The sequence below is a fragment of the Blennius ocellaris genome (assembly GCF_963422515.1).
Source record: "Blennius ocellaris genome assembly, chromosome: 22".
Lineage (NCBI taxonomy): Eukaryota > Metazoa > Chordata > Actinopteri > Blenniiformes > Blenniidae > Blennius > Blennius ocellaris.
In genome coordinates this window covers 11,255,199-11,275,761 of record NC_137671.1, presented here as the reverse complement: position 1 = coordinate 11,275,761, position 20,563 = coordinate 11,255,199, and the positions used below count along the sequence as shown (strand labels likewise).

At 41.6% G+C, this 20,563-nt stretch overlaps 1 protein-coding gene across 1 annotated transcript in view; it reads right to left on the bottom strand.

Annotated features, from left to right (window-relative positions):
* Positions 1-20,563, bottom strand: part of cacna1c (calcium channel, voltage-dependent, L type, alpha 1C subunit) — a gene marked incomplete at its 5' end in the record, with an annotated part of 194,491 nt that overhangs the window by 124,747 nt on the left and 49,181 nt on the right. Inside the window, one exon of the mRNA XM_080518084.1 lies at positions 2,166-2,598. Coding sequence (XP_080374210.1) covers positions 2,166-2,598 — 433 coding nt within the window. The remainder of the gene's footprint in view (positions 1-2,165; positions 2,599-20,563) is intronic.

The window sequence follows — 20,563 nt, the reverse complement described above, 5'->3', positions numbered from 1 at the left end:
AATGATTCTGGGAATTGTGGGTAATGGTGCAAGCGCTCATCAGTTATTGGGTGAGATTGTTTCAGTGACCCTGAGGGAATATTCAGGTTTCAAGCTATTAATTTCTTTAGGCATGTGTACAGTCAGACTCCATAGTTTACGGAGGGATGGTGACCATTTAACTGCAGCAAAGTAAACTAGCAGGGAGATTATGTGTATTATCTGTTACATGTAAATATAAGAGGTTACACTAAATTTAAAAACACAGGCACCATCGCTTGGGAAATTCTTTGCCATTTTAGAAAGCATGTCTATTGTGTCAGTATTAGAAATGACAAAAATGCACTCTCTGCTGCAGCACTTTCATCCAAACAGTGCAGTGATTTATTGTAATTCGACGATTTCCTCTGAGCACACACTCCTAACTCATCTTCTCCTTCCTCACCAGTTCACTTCAACCCTCTCTTACTTCACGATCCCTCGATTCCACACCTCCTCCCCTCCCCTCGCTCATCATTTTCTCTCCTCCAGGCATGTAGTTTTTCTTGTTTACCTATCCCATCCTCCCCTCAATACCGTACTCCCTCCTTTTTCTCCACAGTGACTCTGCTCCATTATGTCCTCCCCTCATCCTTCCCATTGCTCTGTCGCCTCCTCCTCTTGCCGAGCTGATGTTCTCGTGGACCTGCAACTATTATTGATTACCGGGACCATGTATGTCCACCCGCCCTCTCTTGCTTACAAAGGAGCTTAAAAAAATTATTTAAAAAAACAAAAAACAAAGCAAAACAGGATGGAAAGGAAGCACCGCTGGAAAACAGTGGGGAGGAAGGATTTGGACGGACACAGGCGGGGACAGATAATTGTTGTGCAAGACTCCAAGGTGGTGAACGGGGCAGAAGAGGAGGAATAGAGGAATGTGTGAACCTGCGGGAGAAGGGATGAACGCGGTTAGAAACAGCCAGGGGACGAGAGGGAAAAAAAATGCCTGGAAGAGGTGTGAAGGAGGGATGAAAATGACACAATTTGTTTCAGCCTCCTGTGAGAAAACAGAAAAAGAGAATAAGATGAAAGAGAAAAGCAGGAATGAAAGAAGGAGAAGGGCAAACAGAGGATGGAGAGAAGGGATTAAGACAACTGAGAGGAAGAGGGAGGGAATCACACTTATTGAGAGCTAGAGGACAGAAGAGAGATTGATTAAAGCTCCATACGGATGGGATTAACGTTACGGGGGGGGAGGTGGGGGGATAAAATATTCCCTTTGGTCCACAGCAATTTAACTCATCGTTACTGAGTGGATTTTAAACTTCATGAAATTACACAACCGACATGAACTTTGAGCAGGACAAACTGAAGCAGACTGGGAAACCACACAACTAAATAAATAGAGAGTTTAAGGGATTATTTTTTTATTTATTTTTTTACTTTTTGCTCACAGTGGACCTGCAGCAGTTAACTGTGCATCTATCAATAGTTTGCACTAAAGGAATTACTATGAGCTCATTTGACATTTTGTCAAGAAAAACATGAAATCATAGAAATTGTAAGTGTCTTTCTACTTCTGTTTACATGCACACTAAAACTATGATCATTATCTTATCTATAACTGCATAACGTACAATGAACTAACTAGATTTCACCCCAATACTCATATCTCGTGCATTTATGAACAATTTGATTTATCGAATTTCTATGTTACGCATAGTATTTTTGAGCTGGGCCACCCGCATAACAGCTCAAGTCAATTCCATGAGTGAATGAATAAAATGAATGAGCAAATATCAGCTACTAGTAATAAATAGAAAAAAGACAATTCTGGCCAAAGTCCTGTCTTACGGCTCTGGAGATTCATGCTTTATGCAACGCGTTGCACATTGTTGTTAACTTGTTCCTGAAAGTTAAACTCACTTTTCCTCGTCACATTTAGATCAGTTTGCCTCCATTTTACTGTAGCTTAACTTGAGAAATTAAAGGTCACAATGGAGTCTTGTGACGGATTATCACCTGGAGAGAACAGACACGTCAGATTGAAATGTCACGCAAACTCAAATGATATGACGTGGAGGACAAGACGCAGACTGATGCTTGGAGAGAAACTCATCGCCTTCAATGTATCTTGTGATTCTTTCGACTGTGTGAACACTGAGTATTGAACGGAGCTCTACGCACAAGTCACGAAAGGATACTTCCACTCGACGATGCTGATGCAGGCCCTGCGGATGGGGTTCTTGAGCGTGAGACAGAGCAGGGCCCGCGGCGGCCTGGTGGCGGTCGTCGTGGTCTGTTTCTTGGGTTTGGAGCTGTAGTGCTGTCTCTTCCGTTGTGTGGAGCTGGCCGTGGAGATGGGCCCGCCCCCTCCTGACCCGAGCCCCGCCCCTCCGCCCGCCGCGGCGTTGCCCATCATCTTCGCCTGCCGCGCGGCGTCGATGGCCGCCTGCCAGCTCAGGGCCGCGCCCGGCGTGGGGATGTGCTCCGGGGCCAGGCCCACCACGCCCACTCCGTGGTTGACGGCGCCCCCGCCTCCGCCATGGTCACTGTGGCTGCCGCCGACAATGTGCTCATTGGTCAGGCTGGGGGGGGGAGGGCGAGGGATGGGGGGAGGGGGAGAGTAGTCGGAGCCTATAAAAAAAAATAGAGAAAAGAAAGTTATATGCAAACTCATAGATGGCGTCTTTCCACCTTTCCACATCAAAACTTTCAAATCACATATGGCTCTTTCAAGTTAAATCTGTAGTTTGTTTGCCACTGTTGACTTTCAGTACTTGAATTCCGCAACAACGCCCAGCCCCTGATATACTCCCATGTATCACAGCCAATGGTACAATGTTTACTCCTTGACCATCTGTCTGTGGCTTTCCACTGTGCTCAACATTAAACATCACAGCCCTTTATCTCACATAAGTCTCTAACTTTTAATTTCATCACGGGCCAGTGGAGCTGGCACTGGTGCTAAACATCTGAGCGGATCACTTGTGCCACTTCATTCCGTAGCACTGCAGCCAACAGTTTAGAGGTTTTCTACTGAGGAAATAATTTCTGCGGTACAGTTTGAGGCGACTCGCACACTCACAGTCACAGTGCCTCTGAGAGTTAAGGACTACTCTGGGGGGGGGGAGCAGACTGCACTGTCGTCAAAGAATTCACTGCATGGCTGTAGACAACAAGTGGCCATATTTGAATGAAGGGCCTTGAAAGAAGCCTGAGAGAAACGAGAGGCAGAATTATAGTAATCTCATTGAGATTACGCAGTTTCACCCATGCAAACTGCAGGAGTAAGACTGAGTGAAAGTATGAGAGAGCGGATTATCTAAACGCCATGCTTAGCCAGATTAAAGACAGTTATAACATCCTCCGAGCCGCTCGCTTCACATTCGAACGAGGATTTCACCGACGGCACGAGATTACACTGAAAACAAGTGACACTTCCAAGGTTGGGATCGTCACCCGTACACATAGAAAGGTTCCACTGCTTTTTTGTTGAGAACACATAACATAGTGTAAATTAAATATTTTCAATACAATAAAAAAAAAAAACATAATTTAGTTTAAAATACATAATTAACCATAATTCACCAGAGATGACTGTAGCCATGTAGCATTTAAAAACTGCCATATTGTTATGCCGATTTACAACAGAATCACAGTAAAAAGAATAATTTAAGTTGAATGCAAACAATCTCATGAAGTACTAAACATTAGGAACTGCTGTTATGTTAATCCTAACAACAGAGATAAGACGATGGAGGGAAAGAGGGAACTATGAGAAGTGACGTGGAGGAGTTGGAGAAGGGCGGGCTTATCCTTTACACAGTTTGAACAGTTACGGAGCATTTCTATTATCTCCTGAAATCCTACTCGTCTCACTTCAGTGCTGCAAAGCTGTTACATATACGCTCAAGTTGGTGATGGCCTGAGAAAACATTACAGCTTACAACATGCAAGAGTTTAACCGTTTCGATTCCGGGCCGGGGTTTTTTCTTTAGATTATACATGTTGCCAGCTGATTTAAAGAATATTCAAAGAATACAACCAGGTGAATTGGACTTAAAATGATTGTTGATCTTGAAATGATGTATTGATGACAATCTGAAACATTGACTATGCAGACGAGAGTCGGATTTAAATTAGAATGTTAACAAACAGAAAGAAATGTTGGATCTCAGAAGGAATTTGGAATTGGCCATCAGGTGCCCTGATGAGACTGTGGGTATCATCTTCTCACTGTTCTCTATGAGATGAGCTTCATCTTTGCTTCAGTCCCTCTCACAGGTAAAAGACAAGCTATCCTTATGCAGTGTTCACTGTTCAGCAGCTCACAAAATTGAACTACTTCCTCGAGATGACTCCTGTAAGAAGTAGCCTGTTTTACTTTCGTTGACTTAACCACGCACCGATTGCCCCACAACAACTCCAGGGCCACCACACCTACACGTTGCTTCTTGTGTAACTTAACATGCAGCGGCTAAAGAAGTGCAACTTACATAAATGTGGCAACAACGCGGTTTAAAAATATTTCATGACGAGGTAACACTGCTGCATTCATTAATAGATCCTCTCCATCTCAAAGCCTGCCAGCATACAAATATGCTGCAAATGTTAAGTTGTGCAAGCTTTAAACTCAGATTTCAAGTGAATGTCAAAAGGCCGGAATAAGAATCAAACAACTATAAAGAGATTTCATTGGCACGAAATGTTTAAAATAGAACAAAAAGTGTGCTCACGGGTTTTCTTGAAGGAAGACAGCTTGGAATATAGCAGGAAACATACAAGTGCCACTAATAATGGCATTCATTGACAATGTCATGAAGATGTGACAGTGAGGTCACTTAAACCAAAGCACTTCAATGCAAGAAAGGCATCATTAATTTTATTATTGACACCTGTGCTTGTCCCAGTTTCACTTGTGTATGCGAGCATGTTTCATAGGAAAGGCTTTGTCAATTACAAAAAGACTCACATCTGTGTTGCATTGTACTATTTTTAAAGCTTTTTTTCCACTTTTGACAGAGCTACGAGTTCAAATTGTGATCAATACAACACTTCACATAAAATTCAGATGATGTGTAAAATTTAAAAAAAATTTATATTGTATATTTGATGGCACAAAAATGTTGGGACAGGTTCATTTTTAACGTTAAGCAAAAATACCACAAAGCCATGAAAATGTTTTGCAAGGCCAAAAACGGTATTTCTCTGCATTTGAGCCACACATTTACACATAAACGCAGCTGCAACTCACCACATAGTGGAGATCTCTATTTCCAATTCATGACGTCCTGTTTTTTTTTTTCCAGGATTGTGATTGGCTATCATGGCTTCATGCTTCCTGCTACACTGCCCCCAACAGGTTTGGCATGCTCCTAGTAGCTCTGAACCAGCTTTATATGTGGGTCACTGTAAATGAAGATTTTTATTTATTTTTTTAATGTAGAGAGGGAAATATCAGGTTTTTGTTGTTTTTTAAACTGGGTACGTGTAAACATGGCCTCAGTATGTCACCCCCCCGGTATATTTGTTTGAATAAGTGCTGTGTGAGTAAATTTTATCACTTCTATCACTGTGGAGATAAAACTTTAATACCCCGAAGGTGAACCTAATGTAAAAACAAATGCACTGGCTGAACAACAACACCAGATATGCCTGCTAATATTTAGGAGCAGCGTGTTCAGAATAGTGCTGAAGGAATCTTTACATTCAGTCGGAGTGAAATCTGTTATTAATAGCAGATCCAGCTGTGCCTTATGGGAAATACTGCCGTAATATTTCGCCTTAATTACACACTTTACAATTTTTTTATGCCTTTTTTCCAAATATAAAACTTAGATAGCAACAGCAAATCATCACTTTTTGTGAGTAAATATTTTGAGCATGCATCTATTCACTTTCTTTTATATGGTAAATTGTCCTATTTCATCTTGCCGCAATCGACTCCAACACGAGTTAATATCTGGTCCATGGCTGCTGTTGCACATCATCGCTTCCAGTGCACTCCTCTCTCTCTCTCTCTCTCTCTCTCTCTCTCACACACACACACACTCTCACACACATGCACACATAATCACTTTCAGCATATTGGACTGCTGCGTGATCAGTTTATCTCACACTGCCGGCCCCTCTCACAGGGTGTACCCCACCGAGAGAGAGCATGCGTTTATGTGTGTGTGTGTGTGTGTGTGTGTGTGTGTGTGTGTGTGTGTGTGTGTGTGTGTGTGTGTGTGTGTGTGTCTGTGTGTGTGTCTGTGTGTGTGTGTGTGTGTGCAAGGATTAGCGGACAGTAAAACTTCAATAATACAGAGCTCACTAATCTGTCTGTCTGACCGCGGGCCTCTCGGTGTGCCTGTCCCGCCACATGCGTTTGCAAAGTCGTGTCATGCGTGTGTGTGTGTGTGTGTGAGCATTGCATGATACGCTGTGTGCTCATGAGACTTGACTATAAATCTATTAGCCGCTCTTTATTCTGCTGGAAGGAACACAGCAGTCCATGGACGCATGGACTTCCCACTGACGAAGAGGGAGAGAGAGAGAGAGAGAGAGAGAGGAGAGGAAGGGATGAGCGGATGAAGAAAAGAGGGTTGACATGAAGAGGTGGAAATTATAGGAGGAAGTTGGGAGAGATGTGAGAAGAGGATGAGGAGAATGAAATTCAGGAATAAAAGGGAAAAAAAACGGGGTAAAAAGGGAGGGACATCAGTGAGTGAGGGGCTCGGCTGCATAACCACCACTGACAGGACTTAATCCAGTAATTCATCCATCCGTCATAAGACGTTACTGTCAAATATATTACGCTAATTAATTTAACCGGCATCACAGTCGGAGTTGTTAGTAGACCTGCAGGCAAGCGGTACTCCTGTGATTTCGTCAATCAATATTCAATTATGTTAAGTTTTCCACTTCAACACGCACTCACTTGTGTTATGCGATATCCTTCCGTGCATGAAGGCTTTTCTTTTTTCAATTCTATCAGTGTAAGTCTTATTTATGTTGTCTTTTGGGTTTTTTCTCAATTAGACATAAATATATTTTTCAAAGGCTTCTTTTCAGTATTCATAGATGGGAAAATGGCTGTAGTGTAGAAAGAAGGTTCACCAGTTCGAGTTTTCTCTGAGTTCTTTGCTTTCCTGCCACAGTCCACACACCCTCCAAATTTAGGTATGAATTTAATTGTGACTGTCTCTCTGTTTTTGCCCTGTGATGTTGACCTTTAGTCAAGGGGATGGGGGTTAATCTGTGATGGATGGACAGTAGGAGAAAATACAAAGAATCCTAAATAAAATCAATTGTACTCTGTATCAACTGTCTTCAGTCTCATCATACATGTGTATATGTGGCTCGAAACAAACCTGACTTTAATCAGGAAATAAAGCCTCAACACACCAATTGTAGAGGCTTGTACTTGTTTACTGAAATGGATTTAACACGTGTAAAATATTCACACAAATCAAGTGAATATATATGTATGTTAAAACAAAGCTACATCTGCAGACGTAAGAGCATCACAATCCCAGAGTCCTCGGCTTTATCCGAGCGTTTAACCTGGGTGGCAAAATACCATGAATTATGCAAAAAAAGGAGCGGCAAACACAGTGGCATTCATGCTGGTATAAATAGTTAAAAGTTGGCCCTCATAGTCTCACTTTAAAGTTCATCCAACTAATGGATGTTGTGCCAGGCAACAAAGTGGATTATTTGGGACTTTGGAGGACCGCTTGGGGCGTCGAGAGAGAGATTGTTGTGTTTGGACGATGAGCTCCCCAGGATCCTGCCGCCTCACCAAATGGAAAAAGCAGACTTATTGCGCACACAGGGATCCACTGCACCTTTTGGATTTACATCAGCGCCCTGCAGGATGTCTCCCAGGACAGTGTCGGCCCAGCCAATATACTGATTGTGTCCGTTTTCTTCGGTCCGATTCTGATGATAGTTTTCATTCTTAATGGACTCTGACACGTGGACAACAGTATCTGTCCCCTGTGGTGTGGTGAGGTGTACAATGCAAATGATCTGATACTAAATAAAAAGCACAAACAAGCTTCTGGCTGTACCACCGTCAAATAGGACCGAGCAAGAGGAGCAAAACGTTTCATCAATCATCAGTCCGTCTGCATTCACCACAACCTGAAGCTGAACTTGAGTGTGAACTGAACTGCAGACTGTAATGAGCTGTGATACAAACTCAAGTCAGTGGAGCTGTTATCTACCTAATGATAAAGACTGGAGACAGATGCTATCGCTGCGACTCTAAAGCACTCTGCCACAAAGTGCCACCGTCTCCGAAACGCGCACACAAACACCGTGCTGCAAACTGCTCAGGTGTGATAATCGTCAACAGCAAAGAGCACTTCCTCTCCCCCCTGAAAAAAAAAAAAAATACAGCAGCAAAAACTGCATTAGCTGGGGAAAAAAAAAAAAGAAGAAAAAAAAAAAAAGCCCATAATCTTACATCGCTCTGCTCTTGTAATTGGCTTAACCAGATAGCGAACAAAAAAAAAAGGGGACCAATCAGATTATCCCACCCTAAATCAGTATCGCACGTCATCTCCTCTGTGTGTCCTTTCTTTTTTCGCTCTCTGTCTCGCTATCCATTTATTCTCCCCCTCTCTCTCTCTCGCTCTCTCTCGCTCTCTCTTTTTTTCCCGTGCTCATCCTTCATCTGCTCTCTCTTCCCCTCCACCCGTTCCATCGAGGATCCATTTGGTTGGACAGTGAAGATGTAATTATCAGTCAATTAACTGATGATGACACCTGATCAGACACTAATTAATGGGGGATGCACAAACGCAGGCTCGCGCACAAACATATTTCAGAGCTTGCTCTCGTGACGACAAGAACAGCCTCAACATAATGTAGTTGCCCCTCTTTCGCTATTGTACCTTCTTTATATTTTACCTATCCATCCATCTCACATATAGGCTTATCTAGGAAAACGTATACACAGAGAGAACGTGAAAACTCTACACTCAGGCTGTGAAACATGTTTTAGTTCAGGGGCTACATGCACTCCAGTTTCATTATTAGTGGGTTGGACTGGTAAAACTAACCCATACTAACTTTCTTTTTTCTACTTTTTTGTGGCTTCAGAGTATGCATGATGAAAATATCTATATTTTCACAAAACCAAAACAATTACTGCCAAAAATGACTCCAATCTCAACATGAAGCCAATTTTAATGAGGCCTTCTGGAGCAAAATACAGTGAAATGTCCAGAAACATGACAACAATGAGATAGGTAGGTTTCATGGCAACATCACAGTTATCTCAGCTTGGATCTCAGTGTTTTGTTATGTCAGCTACTCTTGGGGAAGCTTGTTAAAAACATAAATCTTTACAATTTGCTTGGTGGCCCACCTTATGTTTGACACCCCTGAAAAGCTCCCTTGGTAGAACCTGACCTTGAATCAGGTACCGTGCAGCCTCTCACCTCCATCATCACACCCAAGTTAAATAAGATTGTCGAATACATTTTTTCACCTTGCACCCTTTCACATTTTTCTCTTTCCATTCCCACCCACCTAATAATAGCCAACCCTCAGCCTTCGTGACACAGCTTCTCCTCTTCCTCTCCCACCTCTTCTCGCTCTTTTCTCCCTAATCTATACAGCTGTCACTCCCTCCATTGACTCTCCAGCAGCAGACAAGTTCATTTTCGTCCGTGCACCCTTCCTCCTTCGTCCATTAATCCACCCCTCCACCCTGATCCCTGCGTTCCTCGCCGTCTCTCGTGCTTTGCCGCTTCTCACTCTTTCCCCCTCCATCGCTCCCCTCTCTGTCACTTTCTAATAGCTGACAATTATTCTCTCTCTCACGCTCTGACCCGTCTGTGTAGCTGGAAAAAGCAGTTAGTCCATCACCCAATCCACGAGAAGCACTTTTTTGACTCAATCTGAAGCATGAAGCAAAAATAAATATCTTAAAATGAGGTGAAATATTTTTTTCCTCTTCGTCATAAAGGTTGCTGCTGCTTGTGTGCTGCTCAGGGATTGAATGACATGCATCCATGCTTAACCCTCATTATCACTGGCATCATAAATACCAGTTGTAAGCCTAATACTATTTTCATCCAATTTATGTGTCATTCATTCATTCACTCACACCGACACGCACACACACACACACACACACACACACACACACACACACACACACACACACACACACACACACACACACACACACACACACATACACACACACACACATGCACACACACACACACACACACACACACACACACACACACACACACACACACACACACACACACACACACACACACACACTCGAGTCACAAACCCAAATGCAAAATAGGAGGCGTCACTTGGTTACATGAAATTTGCAGGGCAGAAACTGAGAGTGTGTCCATGTATGTGCGTGTGTGTGTGTGTGTGTGTGTGTGTGTGTGTGTGTGTGTGTGTGTGTGTGTGTGTGTGTGTGTGTGTGTGTGTGTGTGTGTGTGTGTGTGTGCGCATTTGTAACTCTCTCACTCGGTCCATATGCGCTCATTATCTGGCCGAGTGAGCACACCACACATACACACCTGCTACCCAGCACACGTACACAAACACACAAGCTCACACATACACACACACCTGCTCTTCATGAAAGACAAGAGGGACACACACACACACACACACACACACACACACACACACACACACACACACACACACACACACACACACACACACACACACATGATCGCTGACCAACAACCCTCCCCCACCCCAAAAAGAGGTGATAACACTATATGCTGACGCTACACAAAATCCCCACACAGCACGAGCTGGACATGCCTGTAATTTACATTGGCAAACACATGAAGCGGTAAATCTCAGGCTTGTGATCAGACCGAATAGGCATGCAGAACAAACATGACCAACCAAACAAGGGAGAAAAAAACTTATCATGCTGAACAGAAGCGTCACTGTTAATGGACAAAAGAGCATCTTATTGTCGGGGGAAATTGCTGCTCGTTGACTGTATATTGAAAATAAAAGAAATTTTTAAAAAAAGCTTCTCGCTCCTCTGCAGTAAACACACATCTGCTTGTTTCAACAAAAAAGGTGATGATTGCCAGCATATTCATGTTGAGGGATTTTTTTGTGTGTGTGATAAATAAGGTCATTCTAACAGGTGCGTGTGATGCTGTTGCTCAACATTCACCACAGCCTTCTTTGCACTTACTGCACCTTTACTGCAGCGAGGGCGCGCCACACAAACCCCATTCTGTATGGATTTATTCATTAAACTCTAACATACTTCCTTGTGTCAGAAGTGAAGTGGAGGGGAAATGAGCAAGAGGGTGTGAGCTTATGTGCGCTCTCCACACATGAGACATATATGACAATAAAATGCCGGTGGGAATATGTGCGTATGAATTATGCACTTCTGCGCTGGATTCACCGGCACATTGCTCGCTGTCATCCCGACTTTTCAATTTATTCCAGCGTAGCCCAGCCCTCAAACTGTCAGTCGCTGCTGTGACCAGGCACTGATTGGATATCGTCTCTGTAGTCCCAGAGGGTGGGGGAGTATATATATCTTTAAATCACTGTGTAAAATGTGGAGCTAAAACACATGGAATTGTTGATTTCACCCATTTATCTCCTAGACTGCCTTTAACTGCAAAGAAGACACACTGGCAAGTCCATTAGGACAGACACACACATCATGTCACATTTATAGGCAGTTTAGAGTCATCACATAACCTAAAGTACCCAAAGAAAAGCCATACACCCTCACAGAGAACATGAAAAACCAACAATGCATATTACAATTAAACTATACTTTTGCTGTGAGATTCATTGAAGTGAATATGTCACATGTCAACGTATATCGCTTCTTATCAGAGGTGCCTCGGCAGTAAATAAACAGTAAAATACTGAAGATGGCTTGAGCGGGACTATAGATATGCACACAATAAAATTATGTTTATGTAGAGTATGTACAATTGTCGAGTCTATACAGTAGCACAATACGGGTTATTGGATGATTGGATACACATAAACACACTCACTTAATCTTGTTAAACTTTTTTGGACCATGAGAGGAAGCCAGAGGAGAGGAGACTTTACATACAGTGAGCGTTACTCATTACAGAATCATGTGTTGATGACAGTGAATATTCATCTCTGAATTTAAGACAAACAAACAAAAAAAACACCCCAAATCCAGTTTTACAATTGAAAAAAGGCATACATTTTGAGGCTTTAGGAAATTAATAGAAGTGGCTCACGGGGAGTGAAAAATGTAGCTAATTGTCATTTATATCCTCTCGATAGGGAATTGTTTCAACAATGACATATCATTGTAAATCCCCGAGAGCTAACTCAAAGCTATAGATACTACTGCATGGTGTTAAGCTGTGTAAGTCAAGTCTTAGCTGGCTGGTTCAAGCTAAGTTCACTAAGTCTTATTTTTATGACTGTGTAAAAGTGTGAATCCAAACATTGAGAGCAACAGAGATATATACAGTAGCCCTTTGTGTCCAGTGAAGAATATCTGAAGTTTATTTGTATCAGGACGCCAGTTTGGCATTTAATGCTTGTTAAACCAACCAACCAATCAACCAACCAACCAACCAACCAACCAGCAAGCCAACCAGCCAACCAGCCAGCCAGCTGACTGACCGACTTATCAACCGACTGACCGACCAACCAAAGAGTTCTTCACATGTTAAAAACAGAAGCCCTTAATTCCTCCACAGGCATACACACCTCCCTACCTACTGACCCCAACTCCTGATCTGATCATGAATCCAAAAGCCAATCATTGGCTGGCAGGAATGTGGTAAACCAACTGTCCCTAAACCTTCCTATAAACGCTTGAAATAGAATTCCTCTGTCCAAAGAAAATAATAATCTGGCTGCTGGCACCTCCGAACATAAGTAATTCTCACATTGCTGGTCGTGAGGTGTAAAACGAAAATGATTTTTCACAGGGTAGTTTTACAGGTGTTCCTCCCTAGTAACTTTTTAAAGACATGCTGCTGCAGTAAGGTTGCTAGGCTACGCCGTTCCAGGAAATTACAACCTGTCACTTTTTTTGTTTTTGTAAAATACATATGAATGATGACAGGTTTGCTTCTGCAGAGCTGATGGGTGACTAATTCTTGTTTTTGTTTTTGTTTTAAGTAGATGAGTATGGGGATTCCCCACTCTGACATTGTGTAATAATGAGCAAGACTGGAAAAATGAGTAACCTCACTTTTAAGCTTCACAACTCAACAAAACAAACAGCCAGCGTCTGGTCGATGTCAAAGACGGTCCTTGTGGCAAAAACAGCAGTGAAAAGTGCAGATGATGAATGCACAACAAAGTGTCTGAGACACGAAGACATGATTTTCTTCCTCTGATGGATATGTATCATAATAGATGACAAACAGCAGAAAATTGAGTCATTCCTCTTCGATTTTCTTTCTTTTTTTTTTTTTTGACAAACTACAAACAGCACTGGCCTCTCCTGCTCAAACATTAGGAGCTGTGATAGACACGAAGGATCAATGCAGTGGCGAAGGATGTGACACGGACTGATAATAGAGAAGAAGAAAACTTCAAGACTCAGAGAGAGTGTGAGGAGGAGGAAAAGCGAGGACGGACTGATAGAGATGCGTGTTGAAGAGGAGGAGAAGGAGGAGAAGCAAGAGGAGGAGGGCTTGTTCACACTGCGCCTCCATGCCGACCTCACATACACACACATATTCACGCACACAGCGCAGGCAGCAGATATTAATAACTCCTTATTAATATTCATCTGCAGTGGAGAGATGTGAGGCCAGAGTAACCCAGATACAAACCGTCTCTCTACCTGTCTCTCTCTGTGTGCGTTGTTTCTGAAACCTGATGTTCGTGATCTCCATCAGACTGTCCGGCTCATGTACATATTAACCGTTAAGCTGGTGTTGAGTGATTTGACAAAACACAGAAGAAACTCAATCTTTTCCATGCAACCTAAGGGTTTAGCTGCGCACCACTACAGAGGATCTAAATCCTAACTACGGTGTAGAAAACAGAAAAACTGTGTTTTTGCTACTTGAAACATGTTCAAAAGAGCTGATTCGCAGGATTGTAAGCGATGGGTCTGGAGTACTTTCTTCCCTTTTCAAACCTCCTGCACTTTTATCCACAACTCTTACAGGCCCCTCTCTTCTTTTAACATCTGGCCTTTACATTAGTAAAGGGCAGGCTGGGCTCTGATGTCGTAAAGCCCGTGCTCGTCCAATATGCTTTCATCTCACGGGGAAAGTAATTGCGAGTACTGTGGCCGCACCGAATGAAACTCCTGACCTTGACAAGGTCGTGCCATGTGAGGCGAACTGAACCACACGTGACCACCTGTACTGTGCAGAATCGAAAGCTTTCCTCAAACACTCTCTTTCAGCCCGTTACTGCGGCTGTCGCCTCGGCGGTGCTTTTACACGGGTCAGAACGACTCCGTGTGCGGAAGTTCAACAAGAAAAGTGTTTCAAAGTCGGCAACAAACACCGTTTATTGCTGCAATCATACTTCATCTCTTCTGAACCGTTGCATCCAACCAAAGGCTGAGCAGAGAGTGAAAAAGGTGTACGCTGCACTGTGTGATCTTTGGAGTTTTACACATCAGTTTTTACACTTCTGTACTCAGTCTGTGTGTGCTTAAGATCTTTGACCTTAATTGGTTCATGCAGTGTTTATTTGCAAAAAAAGAAGGTGGCATATAGCGCAAATCAGTGTTATATACCAAATAATTTACATTCTTGTTCGCCCTTATAATCCCTATAGATGTGTCCCACATCAGCAAATGTTAGGAAATAAATACGTTTTGTATTAAAGGACTTTTTATGTTTCGTGAATTTTAATTCTATTTTAACACTATTGCCGATACTAATTTGGTGAAATTCTACTTAATAAACTTGTTTTTTTATACAAGCTTTTTACACAATTGTAGAAAATACAACAAACCTGATTACCAAAGGAGCTTTCCATCCATCCATCCATCTTTCCATCCATCCATCCTTCCACCCATCCATCCATCCATCCATTGATCCTTCCATCTAGCCATCAAACAACTTACATGACTCCAAATGCTTGGGGAAATCTCACATCAAATTTTTTGCCATAAGATTCTTTATGTATAATACAGATGATGAGGCAAGTGCCAGTGCTGCAACCAGATCAGTTTCGTCACCTTTGCTTTCATAATTTTTAATTTTGTGTTTTGATTTTTTGACAAAAATGCAAAAACAAACAAGGACCAAAAAAACCCCAAAAAACCTCTAAACCTTGCTCATTTCTGGTTTGATCGTGGCCTTGTGGTATTTGTATCAATTCAGCAGCCAGGCTTTGAAAACATCACCAGCCAGAATCCAAACACTGATGGATATCTTTTTTTGGCTGCTAACTGCCATACTGGCAGCAAACCAAACCATCACTTGCCTGCTGGATCGCTCACTTTCTCAAGTCAACCTGCAAACAGAAAATCTTTGGGATCAGAGGATGAAATATCACCAAATTTCTCCATTCAGTTTGAATCTTCTACGGTCGCCGTCAGATAAGGAATCAACATAGTCAAGGGTGGATTTTAAACTTAAAGTATGGTTATCATGCCAGTATCACTTTCATTACACAAGCTACACACAAGTTTATACAAAGAAGAGTTTAGTCATTCAGAGCAGTTAACTTAAACACTTGCATCTGTCAAACAAAACCCAAAAACAAAATTACAGTATCTCATTATACTATTTAGACTTAGATGCCTTATCTCCCCTGCTCTGTTGGCAAGTTTAATGTGTTTGTGTGCCAGCTATACTCACTTGTCTCACTGCTTAACCTTAATAAGATGCTGAGATACTTCCAATTTTTAAACTGCATTAAGGGATGTTGCATATTCCATAACTTAGTTATGAATACTTGTGGGTCTTTTTATGTCAAACATCAATTTCTGTCATTTATATACAGAAAATTCCATTGAAAAACAGACATGTATTCACCAAAAGCTTTTTACCATGTCCACTATCCAATGATATAATTCTATTTTAATTGCAAACTGGAAAACTATCTTAAATTTTGAATATTTACTGGAAGATTGGACAATCTGTACACGAGCCGGAACTATTCATGCCTCTGACTGTCATTTAGATTCTTATCGGATCGGGGGGAAAAACGAAAGAAATGTGAAAGTTACTAAAATCACCTGCTCAATAAAGGTTAAACAGGCTGAGGAGAAAGACTGTCTCCACTTAACGTTGAGCATAAACAACAGGAGACGGAACAGCCTTCCAAATGCAGCAATCACACTTTGGGAAAATCTGCACAAAGGGATAAACTGACCAACATTCGCTTTGTGCCCTTGAGCAAGGAATGTAACTCTCATCTGGTCAAGCAGCCAACTGCAGGAGGTTGTGGTTGCATTGGTCACCTGCCAGAAGGGAGTGTGCGGAAATTGGACCACTGATGAAAATGTAGTTAACATAGTTGAAGCCACTCTCCCTGAGAGGAAAACTCATTTAATCCAAGGTAACGCGAAAAAGAAAGCAAGGAGGCATCACTCTTTACAGTTATTTTCATTCTTCTTCACCCAGTCCTGCATTGTGTCTCAAAAAGAGTCTCCATGTGTGGAGGGTGTTAAACGTTCCCAGAACAATCTCAGGCCTGGGAAAAGTGTTTTTGTTGATTTTTTTTTTTTTTTTTTTTATGATGGCATCACTTTAGGAGAATGAAAATATTCCCCAGTCCTACTGATGCTGTGATGTTTTGATCTCTTCTGAAATATCAGCCGCAGCGCTGCATTCTAATGGCAAAAATATTATATCATATTTACAAGCACACAGTCACTGCTGCTTGAATGTGTTTACCATGTCAGCCATATTGATCCATGCAGCTTATCTGACCACGCCGACTGTTAACAGATGGCATTACCAGGATGTTTTAACATATTGAATACAAATCTAAAATTACCACACTCTCGTGTACAAATTTGTACAGTATGACACGAAAGTAGAAGAAAACGTGTGTCTTGTCTCCGAGATCTCTGAGCAAAAAGTGTTCAACATTGAAGAAGTCGGATGGAGAGCTCTGCTTTAAACAACACGCAACAATAACGTATAAAAGAACTATCTATCCATCTTCTGTAGACACACCGTGGACAGTTCACAGGACAGACACAGGGAGACAGACTGGCACACACACTCACATCACACCTACAGGCAATTTCGTCATCGTCCCTCAGGCAGGTTGCCTCTAAACTCCACCAAACACCCCATCAGATCAGTCAACACTTAAAAAGAAAAGCCAGCACTACAACTTGTTTAACACAACATGTTAATTAATGAGTCCCAACTAAGCTGGAATATATCCAAACACATCCTCATAATATAAGCCCCTCATAAAGGAAATGCAAATTAATACAAATTGGGGCTTTTTAAGATAAACCCTTCCGCATGATGATTTTTGTCTTTGTCCCTTTAATGACTGTTTGTTTTGCAATTGCAGCTCGGCACGCATCATCACAGTCATGAAAGTGAGAACCTGAGAGACTCTGTTGCAGAAATACAAATGTACCATGGCTGTATTATGTATTGCATACTTTATGTGGGTTTTATTCTCTCTTATTGACCCGCGAAGCAACAAAGCTGGAGAAACAAGTTGCAGTACGATGTCTCTGGAAAGCAGCCCACCATCAAAGGATTGAAAGTTACTTACTAATAATACAGCTTTTTTTTTTTTTTTAACTATATACCAAAAACAATATTGGGATAACTTCAGTACTTTTTACACTCCATAATAAATCAAACTCTCAGTGTTGCGTCACAAGAGTCACCATTGATATACTGCTCATCTGATCAGACCACTGGATTCGCTTCAAAATGCCATTATCTGAGACGCTTCTAGAAAATCATTCGACCGGCACTGTGAGGTAAAACATCAAAGAAATAACTAACAAAACTTCTTGTTTGACATTTTCCTCGCGTGTTTCACGCCACTGTTTAAACAGTCGCATCTTTCTAGTTGGCGAGACGTGCCAAATCCCATGACTCGCCGTCATGCAGCATATGGGGTGTTATGCATGGCGTGTTAAACTATAAAACTCCCTTCTTAAAAAAAGAACAAAAAAATGCCCATGCTATTGGTTTGTAGCCTCCAGATAGAAGCTCATTTTGCATGACAGCCTCATGACGCAGCATGATTGCTGTTCCTCAGTCAGTACTGTTCTGCCTGAAACTCTACTTATACATGCAGTCAAATCTATTCCCTGCTCGTTTGTGTGTACTTTCAAAGTAATTTCATTATTATATTTATTTGATAATGTTAAGATGGTTTGAATCATAATTTTGGTTCAAATTAAGGGCTTTGAATCAAGCACATGTGACAAATAGTTTAACTGATTCTTCTGTAATGCGTTTTTGTATAGATAAATAAATTCAACTCCAATTTATTGTCACTTAATGCTTGATTAAAATCTTCCTTATCTGGTACTAGCACCTTATTATGAGAGATTTAAAGACAAGTGCAACCAGAAAGTGAAGAAATGAGGGCGATACAGGCTAATCTATTTATTTGTCATCCAGTCCTTTTGAAGTTTCGAACGCAGAACGGATTTGGGGGATAGGGTCATGGACATTAGAAAGAACAAAAAGTGCTCACAGGGCCTAAATTTGCTCATTTAATTTAAGAAAAGAGAAGGGAATAACTGGACCAGCAAATAAGCAATTTGAACTGTGAAATTTATTAAAGGAGAAAGATAAAGGCCGAATATTGCGCTGCAAATCAAGCGCTGTAAAACTGTTAATAACTCTGTGCTGATATTGAGGTCATTAAGAAGAGCATGTTGTAAAAAAAATAAATAAAAAAAAATCTTCCTGAACGCCCGTCATTATCAGCGAATCTGCGACAAATACAAACGGTCCTGAAACTATAAATGAAACGACAATCACCCACAATTAATTAAGATTCTCTCAATAAAACCTTCCATCGGCGGAGGTTGGGAGAAGAGGGGAGCCAAGGTGACGCCATCTCACTGTTGAGTCAATAAGTGTCCTCACAGGAGGTGCAAATACATCATGTGTGCGCGCCCGTGCGTGTGTGTTTGTGTGCGTGTATGCGATCCCAGAGGAGCTGCGGAAATGCGAACCTGGAGACAAATAGTGGTGTAAAGTACAGCACACCAGGGAGCCATCAAAACGCAGCAAATGAGTGGTAAAATGCATAGATGCATGACTCTGTGCTGATTGTTGTCATGTTCAGAGCAAAAGAGAAGAAAACAAAACAAAAAACCAAACCTGTACATTTGTCTGTACACGTTGGTGATTAGGTGACGTGCCGGCACGGTAATAAAACGCTAATGAATGTGCTCTCATAGTTTAGCTGGAAAGTCTGGCACGGCCACAGCCTCAGAGGGAGTGTTACGTTTACGAGTCGGGATCTGCTCATCCTGCACATCCACCACAAGGAGCTGCAAGGCCATGGGAACCACTTTAATTTGACTTATGAACCCGGTCAATTTAGATTAAAACAAAATTCATAAAATAGGGCAAGGTTAAAAGGAGTCAGAATGGAATGCTTAGTAAGTTTGCCAGGCTAAAAATTTAATTATTCATTTGCAATGTGTAAAATGAAAATTTTCATCTGTATCTTTGCTCTTATTCCACTATGTCGAGGAACGAATACATTCATTAAGTTAATGAATGATAACATGGTGTTGAAAGTGTTGATGGAGTAAGTTAAACATATTTTGCGAAAAAAAATAATGAAAGTGAGCATTGTTGGAAAATCAGCAAGGGCAGAAAAAAAAAAAAAGAAAAGATAACAAGACCTGAGAAAATTATTTATAAAATACTTAAAAAAAAAACCTCTATAAATAAAACTGGTGGGGGACTGGTTTACACCTCTGCTTTAAACATGTTCGCTATGGATGCAATGACAAATAAAGCACTGAGGAATTGTCAGCCACATTGCATCTATAGTCCTTCAATTATGTATCTTGTTGACTTGTTGATTATATCATCCCCTTCAGTGCAAACATACTAAATGGATTATGATAAATATATTTATATAAGTGTAAACTTACACATTCATATAGTAAACCAGTCACGTTTAGGGTCTCAGGAAGCTTGAATCCATCTCAACTCAGGTTGTTTTCAATCAACCTAACATGCATATCAAAAGAAAGAGTATTTGTCTTGATTAGAGCAGTCAGACAAGACAGACTTGCAACAGTGGGACTAATTCCTGAACGTTCCCGTACAACTGTGAGGCCAGCAGCAGCATTCCCACCTGCTCAAACGCTTGAAATCAAATCATAACCCAGAGAAGTCTGTGGTTTTTATTTCACATACTGACTCCACTTTATCCGAATGTTGCTCTCTTCCTACCACCAAGTCTGCAGCCCGAGGCGGCGGTTGCTCATATGACAAGGTTCAAGAGTAGAAGCGATGGTGTTTTTAGTCAGAATCCTCCGACTGCCTCAGGATTTCTGTCCAAATCACTAAGCTGTCCTTTATATCGCCTCTTAAGCTTTTTGATTTTTTTGTTTTTGTTGTAATTTCCCTTAAATGGATTCTGCCGATAGCTCGATGCTTGAGATTCACGCCACCCAGCTGCACCATTCACA